Consider the following 23,110-nt stretch of genomic DNA (forward strand, 5'->3'; position numbering starts at 1 on the left):
CTGTGTGATTCCCTGAAATCTTGACCCCTTCACAACCAAACTTCAGGTTCAGATGCTGCTGACCAATCACCATCAGATTTATCTGCTACATAAACCTCTCAAAGCCAAGCCCTGAAAGGCACCAAGGCAAGCCCCAGTATTTCACTTTACTGGAACATGAAGAGTTAACATGTACATGTAACTGGCTTTACCTTTATTACCCACAGCATCTCTTCAGTATGTTGGCAAATGATCTTGCTTACCAAATCTGGAAGATCTAGGGAAGTGCAGTTTTCACACTTGGAAGCAGTTTGCACTATCATACCATGAAGTTCAGAAGCTCGAATGAAGTCCGTGCTTGGCACGCACACACTGACCAGCCACTCTGACAAGCCTCACAGCACAGCCAGCCACTGCAGGGCACAGCAGCTCTCCAACAGCTGACCAGACATCTGCAGCTTTCATTCAGAAGGCACAGCTGTGTACTCTGAGCACGGATAAAACGTCAAACTGAAGCATTGCAGGTATTCATAATCTATTTAATAGTGGGACACCAAAGAAGTACTACACATTTTTCTTGAGCACATTAGATTTTGATTTAAGCAATTGCAATTGATGCAGTAATTTCTCAAAAATAGTCTTCTATATTCTACAATCCACAGTTTACTGTATCAGTCTAATAGGTCATATAATGATATACTGTTTGTGCTAACTGGTCTGATCTTTAGCAAAGCATCCTTCCCATTCCTCCACCACCCCAAAAATGTTGACAAAATTCAGCCAAATTAAAAAAAAAATGTGTGACTCATTTTAGATTTTTCTGCTGACCTAAACACAATGGGAGCTACTAGTTATACACATCTTATGAACGATGTTGCATTTTAATTCTAAAAATCTCCATGCTGTCAACAATAAAATATTTTATACAGCGATCAATTTTTAATGCTTTATTCATTGATTAAAAGAATATAACATTTAACATAAACCATACAACATCAGTCATCAATTCAAACATTCAGCTGGTTTCCTTACATTTTCTGTCAGGAGTTTTTTTTAATCTGATCACATTTATAAGATAAAATCTCACCACATCTGGCATATACACACACTGTGCCAGTGGATTCACTCTACTGATGTACATATAAAATCCGCATGGTATGTGCTCACTGGAGACAAAACAGCGCACACCTGTCAAAAGGTCATTTTAATATAAGATGGTAAAACCATTTGTAAAACACATATAAACTTTTTCCATAAATAGAATCATATCTGGACATCTGTTGCATAAATTGTGTTTTCCAAAGCTTACAATATAGCAGCCAGGTCTCAGCACTGCTGGGCACCCACGTTGGCCACTTACTTTATTATTGCAGACTGTCCTTTAAACATTAAATGCACAACATTCGTACCACTTAAAACTGGGGTCAGGTGGAAGTCTCACAGAGACCACGTCTGTACCGCGGTTGCCCTGAAACAGTTACATCGGCTTCTAAAGCCTCTCAGATATAACAAGATTTTAAAACATACTTCATGGAATGTTCTTCATGCATCATAGCAGCTCATACCTGTGATAGAACAAGCTTTGTATTTGTTTCCTTTCCTTCCTTTACATTCACTATTCACAGTGAAACAGGTGCATGTTTGTTAAGAGTTCTGAGGTTGCTGACTGAGCCACAGCACAGCTGTGTACCACAGGTCGAAATTCGACCTTATATATTACAATCTAGCAGTATCTGGCTGGCCAAAAGTTGGCCTGCCCCTGCCAGCATGTGGGCACTTCTTCGTTTTTAATCTATTCTTTGGCAGCTGACACAGGCGCTGACAGAGAAAATCCAGTGACTTGGTTGTTAGGGATTTCACGACTAATGTTTGTTTGCAGGTGTAGACCTCTGTATTGAATTCTTCACTGTTATGCGTTTACCTCACCGGAGCGCACATTTCGCTTTTTCCTTTTAAACTTTGGCCCAAAGCTAACTTTTAAGGATGATGACAGAACATGAGAACAAACAAGGAGGAGTTTGCAAAGAATCCAAAAGACTACAGGTTTATGGAGTGAATGTGTAAGCGCAGGAACCTGAACGCTAGTGTTTCACACCACCGCTTAGCAGCTAAGGAAAGCTGAGAATGGAGTTAAGCCATGCTGCAGAATCCGCACGTGAAATCAAGCAAGGTAAGAGCCTTACAGTGAACAGCCCTGGATAGACTTCTCGTCCCTTAAGCCTATTAAGTAGCATGCTACTGGATTAAGCACACAATGACAGCAGAGAAATCCACTGGGCTATGGATATGGGTATTAAAAACAGCTGGCTCCCGAGCACAGGACTCCAATATAACAGCAAAATAATTCAAAATGCAGTTACTCAATTAAAGTTAGCCGGCAACCTCAGACAGCCTTTGGCTGTATCTTTGCAAGGTTTGGTAGACAAGTCCATTAACCGTGAAAACCCTAAGCACTGCCACTTTCAGCTTCTAAACCAATATCCGACTACGTTCTTTGATCAAGAAGTAGAATACACATATATAATTCTATATAGCTAATACTGATTAAACACAGCACAAAAGGGGTTAATTCACACTACCGAAAAAACATAATAGGACCCTACTTGCATATGTAACCACAGGAATTGTAAATAAGGAGCTAAATGCCTTCACTGAAGCTTTGCATCTCTCTGTAAAAGTGACGGGTTGGCTCAGTGAAGACACTGAGAAGCTCTATGTCCATGACAGCGTGCCAAGGGCGACCCAATCCGAGAGAAACTTGCTCAATGAAATTGTGTACTGGATCCACATCCTGATCAGCCAGTTCTCCTTGGTCAAATTCAATGCTTTCTTCTGTGACTTCCAGTACTTTCAGGTCAGAGCCACGAAGACGAGCAATTGCTATAAGATTATGAGCCCAGACTGTGTAACCTGTGGGTAAAGAAAAACAAAGTCACTCTGTCATTTTCCTACAAGGCATTTTCTTACTCTAGTACTTAATACCAGACCATCCCAGTATCTCTCCCAACTTATTCTGTCATGTTCCATCTGGCAGAATTCCCCTAGGGCACAGTGGGGGCTTTCTGGTTTTAAGTAGTGAAGCCCCCATTTTACACGCTGAATAAGAAAGTATAAAAATATTTCAGATCATTCCATCAAGCTTTTCTAGATCTTTTTCTCCTACTTGCAGAGCAGTGGACTACCATAAGTTACATATAGAATTTCAAACCTCCTGTGATTTTACTACTCTGTAGTAAACTTACAATGAAAAAAGTGAGTTATCAATTAACAGCCTGCATAAAAGGACAGCTTTAAAACTCTGCTTATCCTAGAGAAGAGAGATTTGCATTCATTGCTTCAGAAAGTAGACTTATTAAAAATACAACAAAAAACAAACAGAAAGCATGCACACAAACCAGAAGCCTGTGCAGCCTCTTCAGGTCACCCTAGTGTGTGTGCTTTTATGTATATATATACACACACACACACACATACACATATATATATGTTTATACCACAAAGTCATAAAAATCCAAGTGGAAGTAAACTTCCCTTAAGGAGGAAGAAAAAATAAAAAAGGCCTTTGTTTTCATAGATGCCCCATGCTTTTTATTCGCAGCACCAGATCATACCACTATGAGTAGCCTACTGTCTCCATTCCATCCCAATGGCCACACACCCTTCACACCCTTTCTTCATTCTGCAAGAATGTTTTTAACATCTGACTTCCTCTGGCTCCTGGAAATGCTACCTTGGTGGAAAGACAATGACTTTCCACAAAAGACAACCTCGAGGCAGCCCATATAAGGTGTCCTTAGCATGCTTTTCCCTTCCTCTTTCAGTCACTGACAAGTGGCAACCAAAACCAGATGTAAATCAAAGCTTTTTCAAAAGCAAACTAATACCAGAAGAGGCAACATACACATAAACACATTAACACACACACACACAAAAAAGTGACTGAGAATCACTGGAAACTAAATAACACCACTTTGGGAGATAGAAGAAACCTGAGCACTGAGCAAATTATGGCACCTTGAACAAAACCATCTTCTTTTCCTGAAGGAAACTTGATAGTACAATATGACAAATGGAGCCAGAAAACATTATCTGGTAAACCTCAGGGAATCCAAGCATGGGGCTAAGATGCTGTACTGAGGCATCACAGCATTCTTGGTATTCCTTCCTAATAATGTTCCATCTACAGTTACTACTCTCCAAGAATGGTGCTTGCAGTACAGTACTACAGAAGTTACGTCCACAGCTTAGAAACGATCAAGAGGCATTTATAAGCAGCTTAGCTAGCTTCTGCTGCAAGGAGGCAAAAAGAAGGGTAAAGAATGTGGATCCCAATGTTAACAGTGAGGTGATATCTGGCCACTTTCTCATACAAACATTCCTCAGCAGGCACAGCATTTCTCCAGAGAAAGGTGATGTAGCAACAACGATTTGGTAGACAGAAGGACAAAGGATGTTTGCTTTCCCAGTGCACTGCACAGACTAATACTTTCTACTGAATAGACATGCTGGTATTAAATGATACTTACACTAGAGCTTATGTTCAGATGTTTCACCAGCTTTTGAAGTTAGATAATATATTAGAGCACTTTTCTGTGGCAGGAGGATAATTTAAGGTAACATAATTTTAATTTTTTTAAAGGTCCTCAAACATATATTGAAATTTTAGAAGAAACTGCTAAAATCCACCCCTAGACTGGTACAGTCACATGCTGGTACCCAAAAATCTGTCTCACCTGGAAACTACTAACAAGAGACAGCTGAACTGATCATGCCTTCCCTGTCCCCAGCAATGATTTTTCAGTAAAAGACAAACAAACAAACAAACAAAAAAAAAAAAAAATCAAATACAGCAGCAGGACCTTCTGACTTCAACCAATGGAAATCTGAATGTCCACTTCCTGCTGCCAGAGGTCTCCTGTTTGTACTGAAAAACTGGAGATTTACTCCCCCAAGCATTCTGAGGAAACACATCTATTCTTGTGCAACACAATACAGTCATCGCTTAACTCCTTCATGCATCAGTAAACTTGGTCTTGGTAAGCTGATTCCAGCACAAATAATAAAAAAAAAAATTCTGCATTATTTCAGTTTTGGGTGCCTTAAAATTTGCCAGACTGCTATAACTTCTACCACCAAGTGCTCTACTGATGACAGAGCTGAAAAAATTCTAAAAGCTATTTGCTACTATACAGCAAATAAATAGGTGGGATAAACCTAGTTCTGGTATTACTGGTGAAACCAGCACACTCAGTGAGGCAACCCCCTCCATGTATTTTTCAGCCTTCATCTGCTGACAGCCTTATCAAATTGGTAACAAATTTCTTCTTCTCAGCTTTGGGGCACTTAATTTGTGTTATTTACAAACAGGAAGCAAGATCATCTAATCTTGCCAGCATATGAGCTCACAGAAAAACAGCAAATATTTTCAGTTCACATACACATAACCAATCACTTAATAGAACTTGCACAGGGCAGACAACTTGTAGGACAAGCCTCCTTGAACACTCACTTCTTAAGTTACCTTCATTTCTGTGAGGAGTTTAATAAAATCCCATGTGACTTCTCAACAGAAGTAAGATACAACCATGTTTAAAACTCATAAACACCTTCAACAACAGCATGTATTCCAATGGTGCAGCAGCCTTTTGAATAACATGCCACTAAAACACACTATGTTTAGAAAGGCTGAAGGCTTGTAAGCATTTAAAAGCCACATACTATGCCCATGCAATGTGTCACCTACCATGAACAGCAAGGAGAGACAGTCTTGTGCACCTCCAGGCTAACAAGACAAGTGGATCTTCATTCCGGTTGTCACTGAGATCTGGGAAGGCAGACATATCTATCACATCATTCATTAGTATAAAATGAGTGAGGAACTTGTCATACTGCCTGGATATGAGGTCAACAACAGCCCCTGAAACATAAGTGACATAGCTGTCAAAGTGAATCCTCTCTAGGGGGATACTGGGCTTAAGAATCCTTAACATATCATCACTCTTGACATCAAAAGCCATTATATAGACCCGAAGATTAGTGCTGTTGCGAGTCAGCGCCTGCCAATTCTCATCTTTTGGCATATTGTCCAACGATTTGTGCATTATGGAAACACTGTGGACCAGGAGAGACAGTCGATGCAAAGGCACATGGTTGCTGTCAGCCAGGACTCTTGCCATTTCAGCTGTAAAATCACAGAAATCCAAAGCGAGCGAACGCAGATTCACAAAGCGCTCCAATTCAACCGCAGTGATAAGAGTGGTGTTACCAGGGATGTGGTTGTCCAATAAACTCAGATGTTCCATGGTGTTGGCTATGGGGTTTGATAGGGAGGACAATGATGTGGGAGTTACTATTTGCAGCATTAACCCACAAGACAGCCATTTCAATTGCCTGCTATTGCCTAATATCTCTTCAAATAGCTGTTGGATTCTGTAAGTAAACAAAAGAGACAATGATCCTATTAAACATGGTTTAGTCTTACCAACTGCATATCATTCAATTGTTTTATTCAAGAATTATTCTTGCAAGATTATTGTGAACTTATTCTGATACACCCACCTCTCCTACCCCTTTTTTTAATGAATAGATGTTCTTTACATTGAGATATTTTGTTCAAGAAGGCAACAGAAGAATTTTAAATTGTAAATATTAAATTCAATTAGTACAGTCACACTTTAAAAACGTTCTCCATGTAAGTATTTTTCCAGCCTTCATTCCAAAGCTGTAAAGGCCCAAAAGAGTTCACCTGCCCAAATGACAAGTGCTCTTTTAGTATATTAGACACATGTGTAGGTAAGTATTTGGTCTCAAGCCCAGGTCATCATTACAGAGAAGCAGTTAAACCAGGCTATGACAGTCCCATAAAACATAGAGAAATAAGATCCCGTACAAAAATAGCAGACATTTTTATTCCCCAAATCAGGTAATGGTTTTTCACAGAACACTTATTCTTTTATTGCTGTGAGGATCTTCTATTGCTATGAGGATCTTTTACACATCAAAGTAAAAAATATTACAAAATTTTTATGCTCATCCACGTTAACTTTAATAGAGATAATGCCCAGGCAAAATTAAAGGTTTAGGCCAGTATCCTGACTGACAGCAGAAAAACACTAGCACCTTAAGATGACAGAAAAGGAAAGCACATAGGGATAGTTATACATCTCTAGTTTCCAAAACTTTATAACTCAGTTCTGAGCAGAGGTGGCTTTACGCATTTTGCAACTCTCAGAGACTTCACTTCTACAAATTCATCCAGGTTCCTCCCTCAGCAGAGAAAGTGTTTAGCAACCATAATGCCCAATAATAAAGAATTTTGCAGTGTGATTACCCTCTCTCATAGCTTACTCTGAACCTGTCACCTACTGCCTTTGATGCCCCATAACCCTTCTGTTGTAATAAAGTTAAAAGACCAGTCCTCATTCATCCTCTCTCTTGGCAAATCCTTATTCATCCCCTCCCTTGCCTATATGTGCTTTCTTCCTTCTCCTACGAAGGTATTAGGTTTGCAAGGTCTGATTTCACCCAAGTGGAAAAGCTGGTGTGGTTACTGTATTTATTTTACACCTCAGTTCCCAAGGTTTTGCCTAGGATAGTCATCAGGTAAAAAGACTTCAATATTTCCAGCGAGGACTCACAACTCTAACACAAATGAAATAGTTTTAAACAATATGCAAGACCCACAGACAGTGTAGTTTTTCTATTTTATTCCTAAATTCATTTAGAGTTAAGATGAACCTTATTTGATCCTGGCAATGTTTGTTTCATAATTATTCTTGCCAATACTTAAAATTGAAGGCAGATTATCTCACAATCCCCCAAAGAAAAGATTCCACCACAGCAATCTCAAATTTCTTCCAAAGACTCTTCTCTCCCCTCATACACATCTACAAAAGGAGTAGTAATTGTTGCAGCAATGGTAGAATTTATTTTGTAATAGCACAGGTAATCAATCTTAATAGTGCTTTTAATATTTTACAGAACTGTTGAAGACAAATCAGTTTTGAGATGCTCAATAGAATACTACCATCTACATGTCTCACTGCACTAAATATCTGTTTAAATTGTGGTTCTCATACACCTTAAACATCTGAGCTTAGAAGAATACTGTTTCAGTACCTGCAAAATTTAATAAAAATAAATATGACACACAACTCTGCAGTTCTAGGGTAGCAGTAAGAAACTTATACAAAGAGAGAGATTGATTTAATGCAATCTGCACATCAGCTTTTAAGTGCAAGCACCAAAGTATTTACACAAGTATTCAGATCTGTGCTGCTAGTCTAATGACCTGCAGGTCCTAAGAAAACTTTCTCCAGTTTTTAGCCAGTAAGAGATCAAACACGTCAACACAGAATATTTAACAGCAATAATTTCTGAATTGTTTTTAATACCCGTTTTATAAAAGGTCAGACAGAAAGCACTATATAAGATAGAAGTAATTAATTTTAACATATTTCTAATAATTTTTCAAACACCCTAGCAGGTTTGACTTTTTTCTCCCCTGCAAATTCTTCTGCACATTCTATTTTTCATGAACAGATTGCATGTAACTGGAGTTCGCAAAAATAGCCTAAACTGCATTCTAGAAAATTAGACATGTGAATTCCTGGAAATTACCACCTACTTTATTACCATAACAATTTTACTTCAACTGCCTAGCAGGTACTACAACATTTATGCTAACTTAACACAATTATTTCAAAGCTCATTTATAAAACTGAAGTTGGAGCATATAACAGAAAATACAGGCAAGAACTCAGTCCGCACATGCCAAAAAGCAATGCAGCCTCGTAACGTCTCAGCAAGTGTCATCAGCCCCCTTTGCTCCCTGCAGGCAGTAATTATGGGATGGTCACCATTGACCTGTAACCTACAAACTACTATACTGAAACAAACAATTTTAAAAATAATTTCTTTAAAAACTTACTTTCACAATCAATGCCCCAAATGGTGTTTTCATCCAGAGGACAGACTAAAGCCTGACTAGACAAGGCACAGTTACTTTTTAAGCTTCCAAACCAGTCCTAACCAGGACTGAAGAACATCCATGGCCCTGGACAGGAAGCAAACGTACTACTAAGGTCCATATAGAGGCCATGTGATTCATTAAATATTATCAATCAAAATATTTTGTTTAATAACAGAGGCTAAACTGGTTTTTTTGGAAACCAAACTTTCCGAACCACGCAGATCAATCATGAGAAGCAGATTTCAGAAAGCCAAAATTTTAAACAGCTACCCTTTGTTCAACTCAAGACAAATGAACTGTTCACACTCAGCTTCCTAACACTAAGAAACTGAGCTGTAAAGAGAATTTTAGAAAGTAACCAGGGACTCACGTGCTGTACAGAAAAGGAATAAGCATTACAAACTCATGCAGATGGTTGCAAAAGTGTATTTTTGAAAACATGCTCCAAAGCCTCCTTTGCCTCAGGACAACCTTTAGCCTTAAACATGAGAAAGCATCCTAATGAATGCAAGAGCTGAGACTCCATCCACAGTATGTTACACCCAGCTCAAAGCCAGATTTCAGGAATCATAACATTTTTCCCCTGACTGCTTTAACTGTAGGAAGTTTCTGAAATAGCCAGTAAAGTTTATCACCATAGAGGTTCCAAAAATCCTCAATTACCTCTAACACTGTCTCCAAAGGTTGCTTATAACTTTCACTGTTAGTTATCAGCATCAAAGTTTTGCAACTTACTGATGCAAACCCCAAGTGCAAAAATCAAGGCCAAGCAGCCGTAAAGATTTACTTTCTGCATTAAATCCACTACTAGTTCTCAAACTTCAGACAACTGAATAAAAACACTGCCAGCTTCCCTTTAATTTAGACAAGGGCTAGCAGGCCCTAAACAAGTTCTTCTATTCTAGAAAAGAACCAAACAAACAATAATAAATCCCCCCTCAAAAAAACCCCAAACAACCAAACCACCATCCCCTCAAAAAACAAAACAAAACCACAAACAAGCCACAACAACAAACAAACACAAAAAACACCACCAAAATTAACTAAACTAAAAAGAAGTAGCATTTATTTGCTCATTCCAAAATGTGCAAAGGTTAATACTCATCTAAAAGACTAACATCAAGTTAGATAATGAATTTTGAATGATTTAGGGCTCAAAAATGTGAATACTTGTTTGAAAAAACGCTTAACCATGCACTCAGCTGAGTAAACATCTGCTTAGATGGCTCCCTTCAAGCCTGTTTGCAAAAATTTGATTATATATTTATATTTTCACAAAGGGTATCAAATAAAGGAGTTTTTACCAAATGAGTCTTTTACCTGCACACAGCACTACAGTACATACATTAGACAGAATCACAAATTGCTCCAAGTTCTGCATTGGAAATGTAACAGATGACAGAGACACAGTATGTGACTCACATCTGTATTCAGATTGGTTTGCAAATTTAGGTTAGGACCAAACATTCAGTTTGATGAATGTGTTCACATGCATACATTGATCTCATAATATGCCTATACTGGTTCTGAAAATCACTCAAAAAATAGTAAAGACCTAGAGTGGCTGTACTTACTGCACTCCCAAGCTATTGGGCAAAAGATGTCTAAATAGACACAAATTAAAATTATGGTATTAAGGTTTTATTGCATCAAAAGTTTTATTTTATCAAAAGTTTTAGCAGTACTGCTAAAATAGTTAAGTCAACATCACTCCCTCTGTGGTAATTTATTCCAGAAGTCAATAACTGTTCATACTGTATTTGACCTTTCCCAAAGAAGATCAGATAACTATTTTGATTTTAAGCATTCAAGGGCTGTCCTGTAACATAATTATGGCAAGCTAAAATACAAATCTGAACTAAACAAGCACATTGAGAGCTGTGATCTTTCAGATATTCTGCAAATACATAAACTAATTTTCAGATGCAACTGGAAATAGGTTGTAGCAGTTCCTTGTTTCAACAGCATCTCTGTTTCTCTCTAAAGTTTCAAGCAAACTTGAAAGAGAACATAAACACAAACATGTTTTCAACTCCTGTGAAATACAGATTACTTCCTTTTCCAATTTTTTTCATCTACAGCAACAGAAAGAGGTGCTGGTAACAGCCCCTCATCCCTCCTACTCTTTTGTGGCATTAACATAATATTGTTTCTAGAACACAATGAGAAGAGGAAAGAAAGGATTCTCACCCTGCTGAGAATGGAGGGGAAAACAAAACAACAAAAATACAACAGACACAAAACCAGACTACTTCATGTAAATAGCAGGAACAAGAATTTAGATTTTTCAGCCTGTTAAACTTAAAAGTTTCTCAGTCATGTACTTCGGCAATTTCTGTGTTCTGTTATCTATTTTTATTATTTTACTGTATTTGATAATTTACAAATATAACTTACTGCTTGATCTTCTTGCCATCAGGGTCAACCTTTCCAAGGTAGGTATTTGATATAGTTCCATGTTGCTGCAGAATGCTTATATCCCCAAAGAGACTTAACTTCTGGAGGTTCCTAGGAAACAACAAAATAAAAAGGAATCTGTACACAAAACTAAAATGGTGTGGGAAAGCATTCTGGGTAAGACAAACGCAGGCAATAAACCCCACTATTACCCCATGGAACACATGGCCTATGGAACTACAGAAAATGAGACTGAAGTATAAAGGAGGACTAACAAACTGCTAAAAACAGCTGTAAGACCAAATATAGCTTTTCAGTCAGCACAGGAGTGCTTTCAGCAGGCCTGTAGCACCACAAAGAAAACTTAGGAGTGGTTTCACACAGTTTTTAATCCTTGGAACACGTGTGTTAAGTGTCACAGATGAAAACATCAAATACTTATTCCTTTTAACACTTAATACTGCATTTAATGCCCAAGTAGAAGACAACCACAAACAACCCTGCCTGAGTACTTAGATCAGCTGAGTTACAAATGGGAGCTCAAACCTGCCTCAATCAAGGCATCACAAACCTTAGACAGGAAAAGCAAAAGCTCCCCATACCCTAATCAGTGTCGAATTTCTGTTATATCAAAGTAGGGGAAGCTTTTCTAGTATTCCCCATCAGTAAGGGACAGTGGTCCACCATGATGTATGATTTTAACTTTTAGAAGGGATACCTAAAAAGAAGAACCTCTGAGTTGATGCTGAACATGAACAGTACACTAGACAGTCACCTTTCCTTTCCCTAGTTCAGTTTTTTGACTTGCATCTTTTCTACTCCAAATTAAGAAAACAAATTAAGAACGAGGTATGCAAATGACTGCAAGTTTTAAACTAGCTGTGTAGCATTTACTATTAAGATTGTTATTTTCATAGATGACTAAGTTTTTGGTCAACATCTCTTTTATTTATATATGCTGCAAATTAGATTTACTCCAAACATGCAAGGGCTAGTCTGCAATTGATAATTAACAAGGCAGAAACTCCAGTTTCACCACAAATGGACACATAAGTTAAATTAATCCTAAACAGCAGATGCCAATTAACCTGTAGCTCACAATTAAGTGAGTTATCTTAAATCCTTATTTCTTCTGGCTTACAAAGCATATGCCAGTACTTCAAATCAGCCTTGAGGAAAACACAGCACAATTACCATGCTCAAAGCATAGGGCAGCTGTAGTACACTTCACTACCTCCACAGTACAATCTGATATTCTACCAAGGGTGGGGGGAGGGGGGCAGGGAAAGGATTAAGTATCCAAGTTTTACATTTTTAGTAGGTAGGCCTTGCAGTCTAAAATTGTTATCTACCTTAAATCATAATTTACCTGTTTTGAAGTCCCCGTATTCAAAAACAGCACACTGACTGCCTGAAATCTATCCATTGTTGCACCTGCTACTCTTTTTTCTACAGGAGAACAACTTAATAGCAAGATCCACAAGCTTCATATAAAGTCTGACAAATACTGGAGTCAAATACCTAGAATTTACAACTGTGCCTGAAATTCTAACCATTTAAGATTTCGTATTTTAAATGCAAGCCTATTTTGTCTTGATGATATACTATAATAAACTGAACCTTAGAATATGACCAATATTCCATAAATCTCACTAAGTCACAGCCTAATCATTTTGCAGAATAAGCTTGGCAGGGAAATCTGAAACACTGGCACAACCAACTGAGAGTATTTTGGTCTCTTTTTTCCTTAAAAGATGTAACAGTCTGGTATGACAGGGAAGTAGCAGGAACCTCCACCTGGTGTGAAAAGTAGTGTTCACAGCCAATGCTTTTAATAAGCCTTTATCTTTTGATCTTGGTGACTTATTTGTGAGAGTCAAGAGCCAAAATGAAGTCTCAGTTCAGTTTTGAATCACCTGAATACTCACATCAAACACAGATCTTGGTTTGTGCCACTCATACTGCCAGCCAATGCTACAGTAGGATGTAGGCAGGCATTAAGAGGACCACCAAGGTACAGGACACATGGAACACTAATTACTAGCAACCCACACATTTTTACTTTATCTTTTTGACTGCCATTTCATGCAGTACAGAGACAAATGGAAAAGTTCTCTGCCTGAAAACTTAACCAATGACAATATCCAATTATTCTTCTATTCACAGCCCAGTTATTACCATCAAAAAATATGATCACAGTTCAACACAATGTTAAGATTTTCGCTACTATTTGCAGTGTTATACAACTCCAGGACACTCGGCTCACTGCTCAGCTTTACTTCAGAGAGTCAGTAAAGTGATTGCTATTTAAATATAATTCTTTAAAAGTTATTTTGTTTAAAAGTTGTCATTTGCTAAAAGTTCTAATGACATCTTAAACCTGTGTAGTGTCCATATATATAGCTGGGGAAAAATTTGTGTTTCAGAAGGATTTCTAAAACATTTAATTTTCCACTAGATCAAAAAGTGCACTAGAAATAACAAGCTTCTTACTAGGCTCCATCTTCAGTTTTGGTCAGTCTTTTTTAATACCCTGTTAAAAAAAGGCACAAAACGTCCTTGCTCACATTCAAGGCGCACAAAGTGGTAAGGCACATATTGTATTACTATACTAGTTTCTGCCAGTTTCAGCTGCCTGTTCAGACCAATAGAAAACAGTCATTAGGAAACATCAAAAACAGATGCTGTCTACTGTTTTGAGCAATTCACCAACTTTTGGTAACTCCAAGAGATTCCATACTTCAGCAAGGTACCACAGTTCCATAGTAAGCCACGTTTTTGTTTCCACAGCAAAGATCAAACAAGTCACACAACTTAACGTGCTGCAGAGGAAAAGCCGGGGGGGAGCGGGGTGTGCGTGTCACCACCTTCCCATCTTCCTTTGTAAGCAAAGAAGGAGTAGAGGAAACTACACTTTGGTATCTTAATGTTACATAAAAGAAGAGGATTTTCCTACAGAATGATCACCAAGTTCTTATTAGCTGTTGCTTGCACTTAGGTGCATACAAAGTTTGTAGCACTCCCACTCTGCCTTCTAGAACCTAGTTTTGAAAGATCAGTTCAAGAAGGTGTATATCATGAGAATTTAAGAAACATCACGCCCACCCACACCTTTTTTCTCACTATTAAGTAGAACCTCAGCTTTTAAACAGTTATATGCTTTGTTATTTTGCTACATTTGCTGTCATAAATATAAAAGCTTATGGAAAAGTTACGGATCACTATAAATGCTACTTTAGTACCTTTTCATTAAACAAATTACAGATTTAGATAAAGCTCATCAAGGTCCCAATGTTATTACTCCCAATAGTTTGGGAGTAATATGCTGCCACCCACAAAACACCTTGAGCTGTGCTTCCAATATGAGACAGACCTCCAACATACCTTTTTGGAAGTTAACTGCCTGGCAGCAGGAACATTTGTCAAAAAAAAAAAAAAAAACAAAAACCTCAGCTGTTTTTAAAAAAAGTTGTAGACCAATTGCTGTTTCCTTGATTCCATCAGAACTTGCAAAGGTCACTCCAAAATATTTCTCTAGCAACTTAACACACAAATTTGCTTAGAAACTAGCAATTTTATGTTGTACAGAAAATGCTCTTAGTAGCAAAACCACACATCATTCTCCTCTAGCCAAGAGAGCATTTAGAAATTTCATTACTTTTAGTAATTACTTTTCTTAGGTCCTGCAGTATTGTAAATCCTCAAGGAAACCTGTAGCCATTAAAAGTAAATGATTTTTCTTGCAAGGAGGAAGGTTGCTACTGCGTTGCTCAATAATAAATTTAAAACGCCACAACATTACACTGTTAAGAAACGGCATCACAAAGACAGATTTCTTCTTTTTCAGTTCTGAAGTGTTAGATGGAACATTTTTTGTTCTTATCTACCAAAAAGCTATCATAAGGGCTGACAAGAGTTATGAAAGACTGTCCTGTTCTGAACTTAATTCCAAAAGGAAAGCATTTACAGTGATCACTGGCGAAGTTAAAAATTTCCATTTCCATTATTTTGGAAATTAAAATAGCTATCTTGTGTACAATGAAATACAGTGAAAACACAACGGAATTATTTATAGTCCTTGAGATAAATAAAGAGAAGTAGAGGAATTAATTCATTATGGACTGTAGTCCCTCCTTAGACAAAACTAAGCATCAGGCAGGTGACAATGCCACTGGTTTAGACATTAGGCAGTCACAGCAAGAACCAAGCAGCAATTTGACATATATTAATACTCTTTCTCACCTCTTTTCAATCTCAAAAACCTACTTAAAGAACTAAAACCCAGTGTTCTACCTGAAAATTAATCAATTACAGGTAGTTACTTTGCAAGGAAAAAAACTAAAAATCCTCAAACACCAAAAATAAACTAAAACCTGGTGTGTTCAAGGGAAAAAACAAGTCTATTCTGAAACTAAAACTGAAAAAAGGTCAAGCGCTTAATGTAAATTATGCCACTCTTCCCCCAGTTTTTAAAATGCTCATTAAAAAAAGCCTGCTGTAGTAACCAGGTACCCTGTGTTCCTCAGTCACACATCATTCATTTCAAACCAAAAGAGCAGCATATAAATAAAGTACAGCAATGCAAAAATCCTACCAAAGTTGGTAACTTTTCATCCCTGTCTTACTAGCAAAATTATACTAAAGTACCAGAGAACAGGCACTGGAGAAACAACTACTTCTGCACAGTGTTTTACTGCAGTCCTGAGTCACATTGTGCATACTGAATCTGTAAAATGAACTTCAGAAAGCAAGTGTCCTTATACAGGTTTCAGGTAAGGCCATGAAGAATTTTCCAAAAGAAAAAGTGTATCAAAAGCCTTCTCACAGCCGAGTTAATTTTGACAGCCTCATATTTCAGTGAGGGGAAAAAAAAAACAATTTCGTTTTCTAAAGACGCCCCCATGCAACCGCTCCTGTAGGTACTACTTATTTTAGAATTCCAAGCCCACATCACAATACTTGTCTCAGATCAAACAATCACCACAATCACTTCAACATTTTTTCGTCTTACAATACTAGCTGGATTTCCCGCACATTCAACAGTGAAATGAAAGCTCCTGAAATGCAAGAGAAGACCAATCAAGACAGATGATCACGATTTGCACACCAATGATTCACAGGGCAAGAAATAAACTAAGATACAGGTGAGCTGGGACTAACGAGCTGTTTTCTGAAGTGAGGTCTGTAACTCTCAGCCATCGCAGCTGCACCACAGGAAGTACCTGCTGGGCACAAGAGAGCAGAGGAACTGAAAGTGAGACTTCACACACCACATTTGCGTTCATCTCAAACCAACGAGGAACTGCATTTAAAGTTCTCTTGCTACAATTCAAAATAAAGACACAAGGAAGGCCTCAAGCTCTGGAATCAAAGGGGGCGGTAACAAGATCATGACTCAGTTGCAGACAGTTTTCTAAAGGCCATCCACAAGGTTTAATTCATCCTAAAGACGCTCTGAAACACCTGCGGCTTTTTTTCCTCCCTTGATAGCTGAAGCTATATGCACACAGAGGGGAAAAAAAATATTAACTATTTCCTATCCTAAAACCTACGTGTCTTTCCAAACCTATCATATCCTTGCTTTCCTGTCTTACGTGCTGACTAAAGGCCGTATATTAGGCTGTATGATTATTATCTTATTATCTCTATCACACCCACACACAGTGAAGAGAATGCAAGTATTTTTGTGTTAAAGACCTCAAAGCTGAGGAAATTCTCTAACCTGCCAAAGTAAGAGTGTGAAAAACACATCTTAAACACAAAACACAGGAAAATATTTCTATAATTTAAATTCAATTAGGCCAAGAAAGTCCTACACATGGACCTTAATTTCAATAAACAAAAGAACATAAAACCTCCCCAAACCTCAGATTACCTACCTCAGTAGGTAAGGCGAGAGCTGGCATGAAAGCTCAGCTTTTCTACAGTAAAAGACCTTAGAGCTAGAAAGGCGAAGGTATTTTACTGAGGAGGTTAACTCAGCGCGCCAGAGCTGTAATTTTAACTCCCCCTTACTAACTTGTCATGACATACTTTTTTCAAACATACACAAGATCGAAAGTTTGTCCACAGTAAGGCTTATTTTAAGTGAGAAAGCTGTCTTGTTAGGCAGTAAATTCCAACTCCTGGTTCCCACTTGCTCCGTTCGAGCTGCGTTCCCCCTTTCCATTCAAAGGACGAAGAAATTTCAATTACTGCAGCTGTGTTTGTTTTGCGTATTGACCAGCCGCTCGCCAACTGAACGTCTGAGCGTTTATATTCCCCATCAAGCTAGACTATATGATAAAAATTTGGTAGTTTGGAGCGGCGCGACCCCGTTTCTGCCCAACTCGGATTCACTCACTCACTCACACACACACACACACACGCACACACACACACAGCGGCTCCGAGCGCGGCCCCAGCACGAACCGGCCGGCGCCGGCTCGGGGCGTTGTTTCCGCCCGCAGAAACCGGCGGGACGGCTGGACGCGGCCCTGCGCGGCTCGAGGGCTCCGTCTGCCCCACGCCCGGCACCGCCGCTCCCCCGGCGGTACCTGTTGTTGCGGACGCTGCTCAGGACGCACAGCACCAGCTCCAGGTAAGTCCTCAGCAGGTCGAGCCAGCGGGGGCTCAGCGGCGGCGGCGCCTCCCCGTCCCCCGCCACCGCGGCGCCCTCGCCCGCCGCCGCCCCGCCGCCGCCGGTGGGGTAGTTGTCGGCGGCGAACTGTACGCGGAGCTCACGGACGAACCAGCCGCACTTGCGCATGAGGAACTCGAGGCGCGGGCGCTCGGCGGGCGAGACGCGGAGGCTGAGGCGGAGGCGCGGCCAGAGCGCCGGGTAGAAGAGGCACTCCCGCCAGTGCGAGCAAGCGGCCGAGGCCCGCAGCCGGTCGGGGGCCGCCAGGAAGGAGAAAATGTGGACCACCAGCTCGCTGGGCAGGGAGCCGGCGCCCACCGCCTCCCCGCACACCGACATCCCTGGCGCCGGCCCCAGCCCCGCGGCGGCGGCCCCGGGCGGCGGCCCCGGCCTGGCCTGCGGCTCCTGCGACACAAACAACAACATCAATGACACGGCGCGGGGGGGCGGGCGCCGGCCGGGACGCGCCTGCTGCCGGGACGCACCACCCGCGCCGTTTTAGGGGGGAGGCGAAGGGGCGGAGCGGCCGCTACCACTGCGTGGCAAGGCGGGGAGAAGTGGCCCGAAACCAACCAGCCCTGAGAGAAGAGTGTGAAGAAAGACACCGCCGCGCTCTGTTTCCGCGGGGCGGAGAGAGCCGCCGCGGCGGAGGGAGGAGGGTTCTCCCCGCGGGGAAAATGGAACGCGCCGGCGCTGGACTGGGAGGCGGAGCCGGCGCGCCCGCCCCGCGGGGGACGTTGGCGGTTCACCCCCCCCGTGCCGGCGGCGCGGCCCCCCCCCCGCTCCCCGCCCCTCCGGCGGATCCCAACGCAGTGCGGCGGAGCCTCCTGCCCTGGGCGCGGCCCGGGACCGCGTTCCCTGCGGGCTCCGCGGTGGGAGCGCCGGCCGCTGCCGGGGGGCAGGCGCGGGACGGCCCGCGCCGGGCGCGCCTGCCCCGCGCGCCCGGTGTTTAGGAAAACTTGGGAAGGGTGTCTGGTGATGTGTGGTGGAGGGGGCGCGGAGGCCCGTATGGGACCGCAAGTACGCCTTTGAGGCAGCAAAATTACCTCAGCGGCATTCCTGCCGCTGCCGCGGGAAACGCGCTGACTACGCAGTTAAGGTGGAGCGCGGCAGAGTCGGACATGTGACAGAACTGGGTGCGAGCCTGGGGGGATACAGGAGAAAATGTTCCAAATCTTAATGCTCTCCGTTTCTTGCATCTCACCCGTTTTTATAACACCCGTACCAACATCCAGCCGTTGGTTGTAAAGGTGACTTCTGTGTATACAGAGTTTTGAGAGAATCTAGAAGTCTGTTACATGCTGATGCTGTAAAGGCTGAACAACAAAGTGACGGTAACTGCATACGTTTTTATAATTACAAAAAAACTTACCAAATCAAATTGACTACTGCCAGTATCGTGGAATAATGGATACAGTTTCTATAACAACTTCATATCTGAGTGTTCAGAAATGTACACACAAAATAATAAAAGATGTGCTAATAGAAATGAAGTCTAGACTTCCCTGTATAAGGAGTAGGCACACATTATAACCAGATTCATTAACAACCAAATCTTAAACACCACTCTCCCTTTACTCCATGACTAGCCATTTTTGCTGTCTCACAGTAGGGGTGAAAAAACAGTGTAACTTACCTTTTCTTCAATCTGGTCCCGGGGGAAATTTGTCTTCCATTTCTCCTTGATTGGAGAAAAGGAGCCTGTAAAGGCAGATGTTATTGTGAAAGCAAGACTATAGGAAATTCCCAGCCAACCAGTTCTCTCATCAGGGACTGGTGCTGCTTCACACACACAAGTGATTTGAACCAGCATAAACAACTCAGGTAAGTGCTATGCTACTCCCACTGCAGATTCCACCAAAATTCCCCAGGCAGTCAAGATGCAAGTTCTGAAGCAGCCAAACTCATCTGGCCTAGATGGATGCAAATGAAAGGAACTTATGCGCCTACATGTCTCCATATTTTAATATCTATCTACTCAATGATTCCCCTTTGTTGAGCTGGTGATGAGTCAAAGGACTTCTAAGATTACTGAGTATCTTAATGTAAAACAGCATCAAGCTTTCTTTATGCTTCAGTTCCTCTGGATTACCAAAGCAGCATCAAGAAAAGTCGGTTTATGAAGTTAGCAGTTCTGCATTTATGGTTACATTTGTTGGATATTGAATATTGTTGGATATTGAATCAGCAATACAATGGCATGCTGTGTTAGGGAAACTTTCCTGTCTGACCATCCAGGACCTACTCTGGCACACTCTCACCACCCAAGTTGTGACCGAAACCCCTTCCCAGTGGGCAGCTCCAGTGAGCCTGACTCCCCACACACCCCATACTAACACAGTCAGACAAGGTTTCCTTACCATCTCAATGCCAGGTTTCCCATAGGAGAGTCTCAGTGGTCCAAATCCTTAAAATAATTCAGTCTTGGTGCAGTAACTAAATAACAGCTTGAGCTGAGACTCCAAACAAAGGAAACCCCAAGTTTTTATACCCTCACAGTCTAAGCATGGGAATGTTTGGGGGTCCTTGGCTCCTGCCATGTCTCTGAATGTCTGATCACCTGGTTGGGCCATAGGTCTCTGAGCTTGTCAAAGGGTCAGCAGTTCATGGCCTCTTGCCTCAGACTCCAGCCATCCAGAGAGCTCAATCTGCAGCTTACACTGCAGCTGCAAACCAATTTACCTGCACTGAATATATTCCTCAACGGTACAGTGAGGTGGTATTTTACTGTTTCTGTTGCATGGCCATTTAATGAGCTCCAGCTTTTTGGGATTGTGTTTAAAAATTCAGTCTCAGGAGCTATTTCCTTAAGTTTTGTAGGCTTGAATAAATGAATCCGTCTAAAGCTTCAGGCCACCACAACTATGGCTGAGTGGTCCAACATGATAAATGCCAGACTTTCTAGGTTCCCTGATACAATCCACCTGCAGGGCCAGTATGGCACTGAGGCAGCCCAGTCTCTGAGGCTGTTGATTCTGGGTATTGAATCAGTTTTCCCTGCCTTGTTCAACAGAAATGTGCTTCATCTTCACTGAAAATTGGTTTCACAGTGCAGGCTTTTGTTAGTACTGATGCAATGCCTGCAAGATGATGGGATAATTACCTCAGAATAAGATGTACATCTAACTTGCTTGCAGACTTTATGGAGTTAACCAGATGGCTCCAGCAGGTAGTTGGTCAATAGTCTTTTGGCTGAAGCACTAGGCTGTCAGAATGACTCCAATGTATTGCCCTCCATGGAGCCACTCACTGCACATTTAAAGCCGAGGGAGATCATTGTGAATCTTTATGCTGCAAATCAAAATTTTCAAATGTTCTGAAAGGCAGTGAAGCCATATTGGAGGGGCTGGAAAAAAGAAACCATTCCCAAGTACTTCAAGGCAGGAGATGACAGCCATTTTCCAGGAAGTGACCATAGGTTTTTTCCCATAGTCCACCGTGGATCAGAAGAGGCTGTGCTCCCAGGGAGCCTCAGGAAACCTGATTTTGCCAGCCTTGACAGCTGTTGTTGGGTTATTTCCATATACCGGGGTTTTCACTGCCTATCAGCACCAGCATCAGGAGTGTAACATAAACAGCTGTGCTGGCATTGGAGTCAGGAATCACATACGGCTCCAAAGTTATGGGCTAGCCATAACCAAGTTAAAGTTTATAGGACTTGAAGGTCACTGTTTTAGCTGCTAATGTCAAGATCAGAGGCTGCCAACTTCTTCAGGTGCTGTGTCCTGGTCACCTACAGATAACGAGCTAAAACCAAAGTGCAAGTTTTAAAAATTACTCAGTCCTTTCTTGGTTTTTAAGATACATTGCAAAGACGCGTATGTCTCTGGAATTACTAACTTGGTATATGTTATTAGTAAGATACTGTGAACTCTTGGAGTTTTCCATCACCAGCTGCGAGAACAGACAGCAGCTGACAGACAGTCAGAGCAAAGCAGAAACACAAAGTATTAGTAGGAAAGCGGTATTTCCACATGTGCTGTAACAAACTGGGATAATGTGTCGGTTTATGTGGGAAGAAAAGAGGAGCTCAGCAGATCGAACGTTTCCATAAGGTTCCGGCATAATGTTCACCTGTACAATAACAATCCAGAAAACAGGTTACTTGAAGAGGAATCAGGCTGCAGCTGGAGACTGCAGGCCTGGTAACGATCCAACGGAACCGGGGAAAAACCCAAGCACCGAGGTGCTCCTCGCTGGCTGTGGGGCAGCGGGACCAGCCGGCCGCGAGCGGCACCATCGCCCCGCCCCGCGCTCGCCCCGAGTCCGCGCGGTATTTCCGGCCGGGCCCGTCACGTCCGGGCGGCGGAGATGCCGGTAAGGCGGGTGGTGGTGGTGGGGGGTGTGTTCCGGCTACCCCTGTGGGACTTGCCGACCTCCGTGGGGCGCGGGAGCCCGGCAAGTCACGGAGCGAGGGGGGGGGAGCGTCCCGGCCGTCCTGTCCTTCGCGTCCCCGCAGCCGAGGCCGCCCCTCACGGCTGCGGCCGGACCCGCGCCCCGGGGCGGGTGGCACCTGCCCCGCCGGGCCTCGGTGCTCCGCCCTGCCCCCGCTCCTCCCCGGGCCTTCGCCGGGCTCCTCCCGGCCGGAGCGTGGGCAGCTGGGCCTGGCAGCGCTGGCTCATGTCCCCGTGGGTCACTCGGGGCCCGCCCTGCCGGGTCCGGGCTGACGGGCAGCGGGAGCGCCGCCGGGCCCCGGCTCGCTGCGTGCGGTGGGCTGAGTTGCTCTGCGCTCGCTGTGTGTGCTGCCTTGCCCCTTCACGGCCGGTGAAGCTCCGTGCTGCAGTGCTACTACCAGGAGTGTGAGAGGAAGGCTTTTAGGTTCTCTTTTTAGCTGGACCAATATTCTCGTTATTTTTTAACATAGTCAGTAGATTGGTAGTTGTGTTGGAAAGGGGAAGGAGCTAAATGTAGCTCACATTTTTCTCTCATCAGCAGTGTCTGGGTGTTTTCCCGGCAGGCAAGAAAAGCTTGTTCTCATATTCCCCTTTAAGCACAAACATCATATGGGTATTTGTGAAAGAAGTTCTATTTATCTGGGTTCATCAAGAAATTAAATTTCTGATTCTGTGAAATATCTCGAGTGATAGGAAGAACTGATGTTTCCTGTTGACTGGTTGGTTGTAGATGGTTCTCTGTTATCAATA

General features: G+C 42.0%; 1 protein-coding gene across 2 annotated transcripts; it reads right to left on the reverse strand.

The window, feature by feature from the left end:
- Nucleotides 1–504: 504 nt before the first annotated feature.
- Nucleotides 505–22,657, reverse strand: FBXO33 (F-box protein 33). Of its 2 annotated transcripts, XM_062495076.1 has the most exons (5): nucleotides 22,642–22,657; nucleotides 17,884–18,307; nucleotides 11,348–11,458; nucleotides 5,723–6,408; nucleotides 505–2,889 (listed from the first exon to the last, which is right to left on the reverse strand). In XM_062495076.1, the coding sequence occupies exons 2-5, from the start codon at nucleotides 18,303–18,305 to the stop codon at nucleotides 2,618–2,620; spliced, it is 1,491 nt and encodes a 496-aa protein (XP_062351060.1). In that variant the 5' UTR covers nucleotides 18,306–18,307; nucleotides 22,642–22,657; the 3' UTR covers nucleotides 505–2,617. The 2 variants fall into 2 exon arrangements, with proteins under 2 accessions (XP_062351060.1, XP_062351059.1); XM_062495075.1 differs by lacking the exon at nucleotides 22,642–22,657 and having other exon boundaries at nucleotides 17,884–18,638.
- Between the last annotated feature and the right edge of the window lie 453 nt (nucleotides 22,658–23,110).

The sequence above is a fragment of the Cinclus cinclus genome, chromosome 6 (assembly GCF_963662255.1).
Source record: "Cinclus cinclus chromosome 6, bCinCin1.1, whole genome shotgun sequence".
Classification (NCBI taxonomy): domain Eukaryota; kingdom Metazoa; phylum Chordata; class Aves; order Passeriformes; family Cinclidae; genus Cinclus; species Cinclus cinclus.

What these genes read in the sequence shown, in the direction of transcription:
- FBXO33 (XM_062495075.1), bottom strand. Translation starts at nt 18,392, where the DNA reads ATGTTGTTGTTTGTGTCGCAGGAGCCGCAGGCCAGGCCGGGGCCGCCG. An exon ending in GATGGCAAGAAGATCAAGCA is followed by an intron (nt 6,409 to 11,347) that starts GTAAGTTATATT and finishes GTTTACTTACAG; the next exon opens with AATCCAACAGCTATTTGAAG. An exon ending in GTCTCTCCTTGCTGTTCATG is followed by an intron (nt 2,890 to 5,722) that starts GTAGGTGACACA and finishes CTTTACCCACAG; the next exon opens with GTTACACAGTCTGGGCTCAT.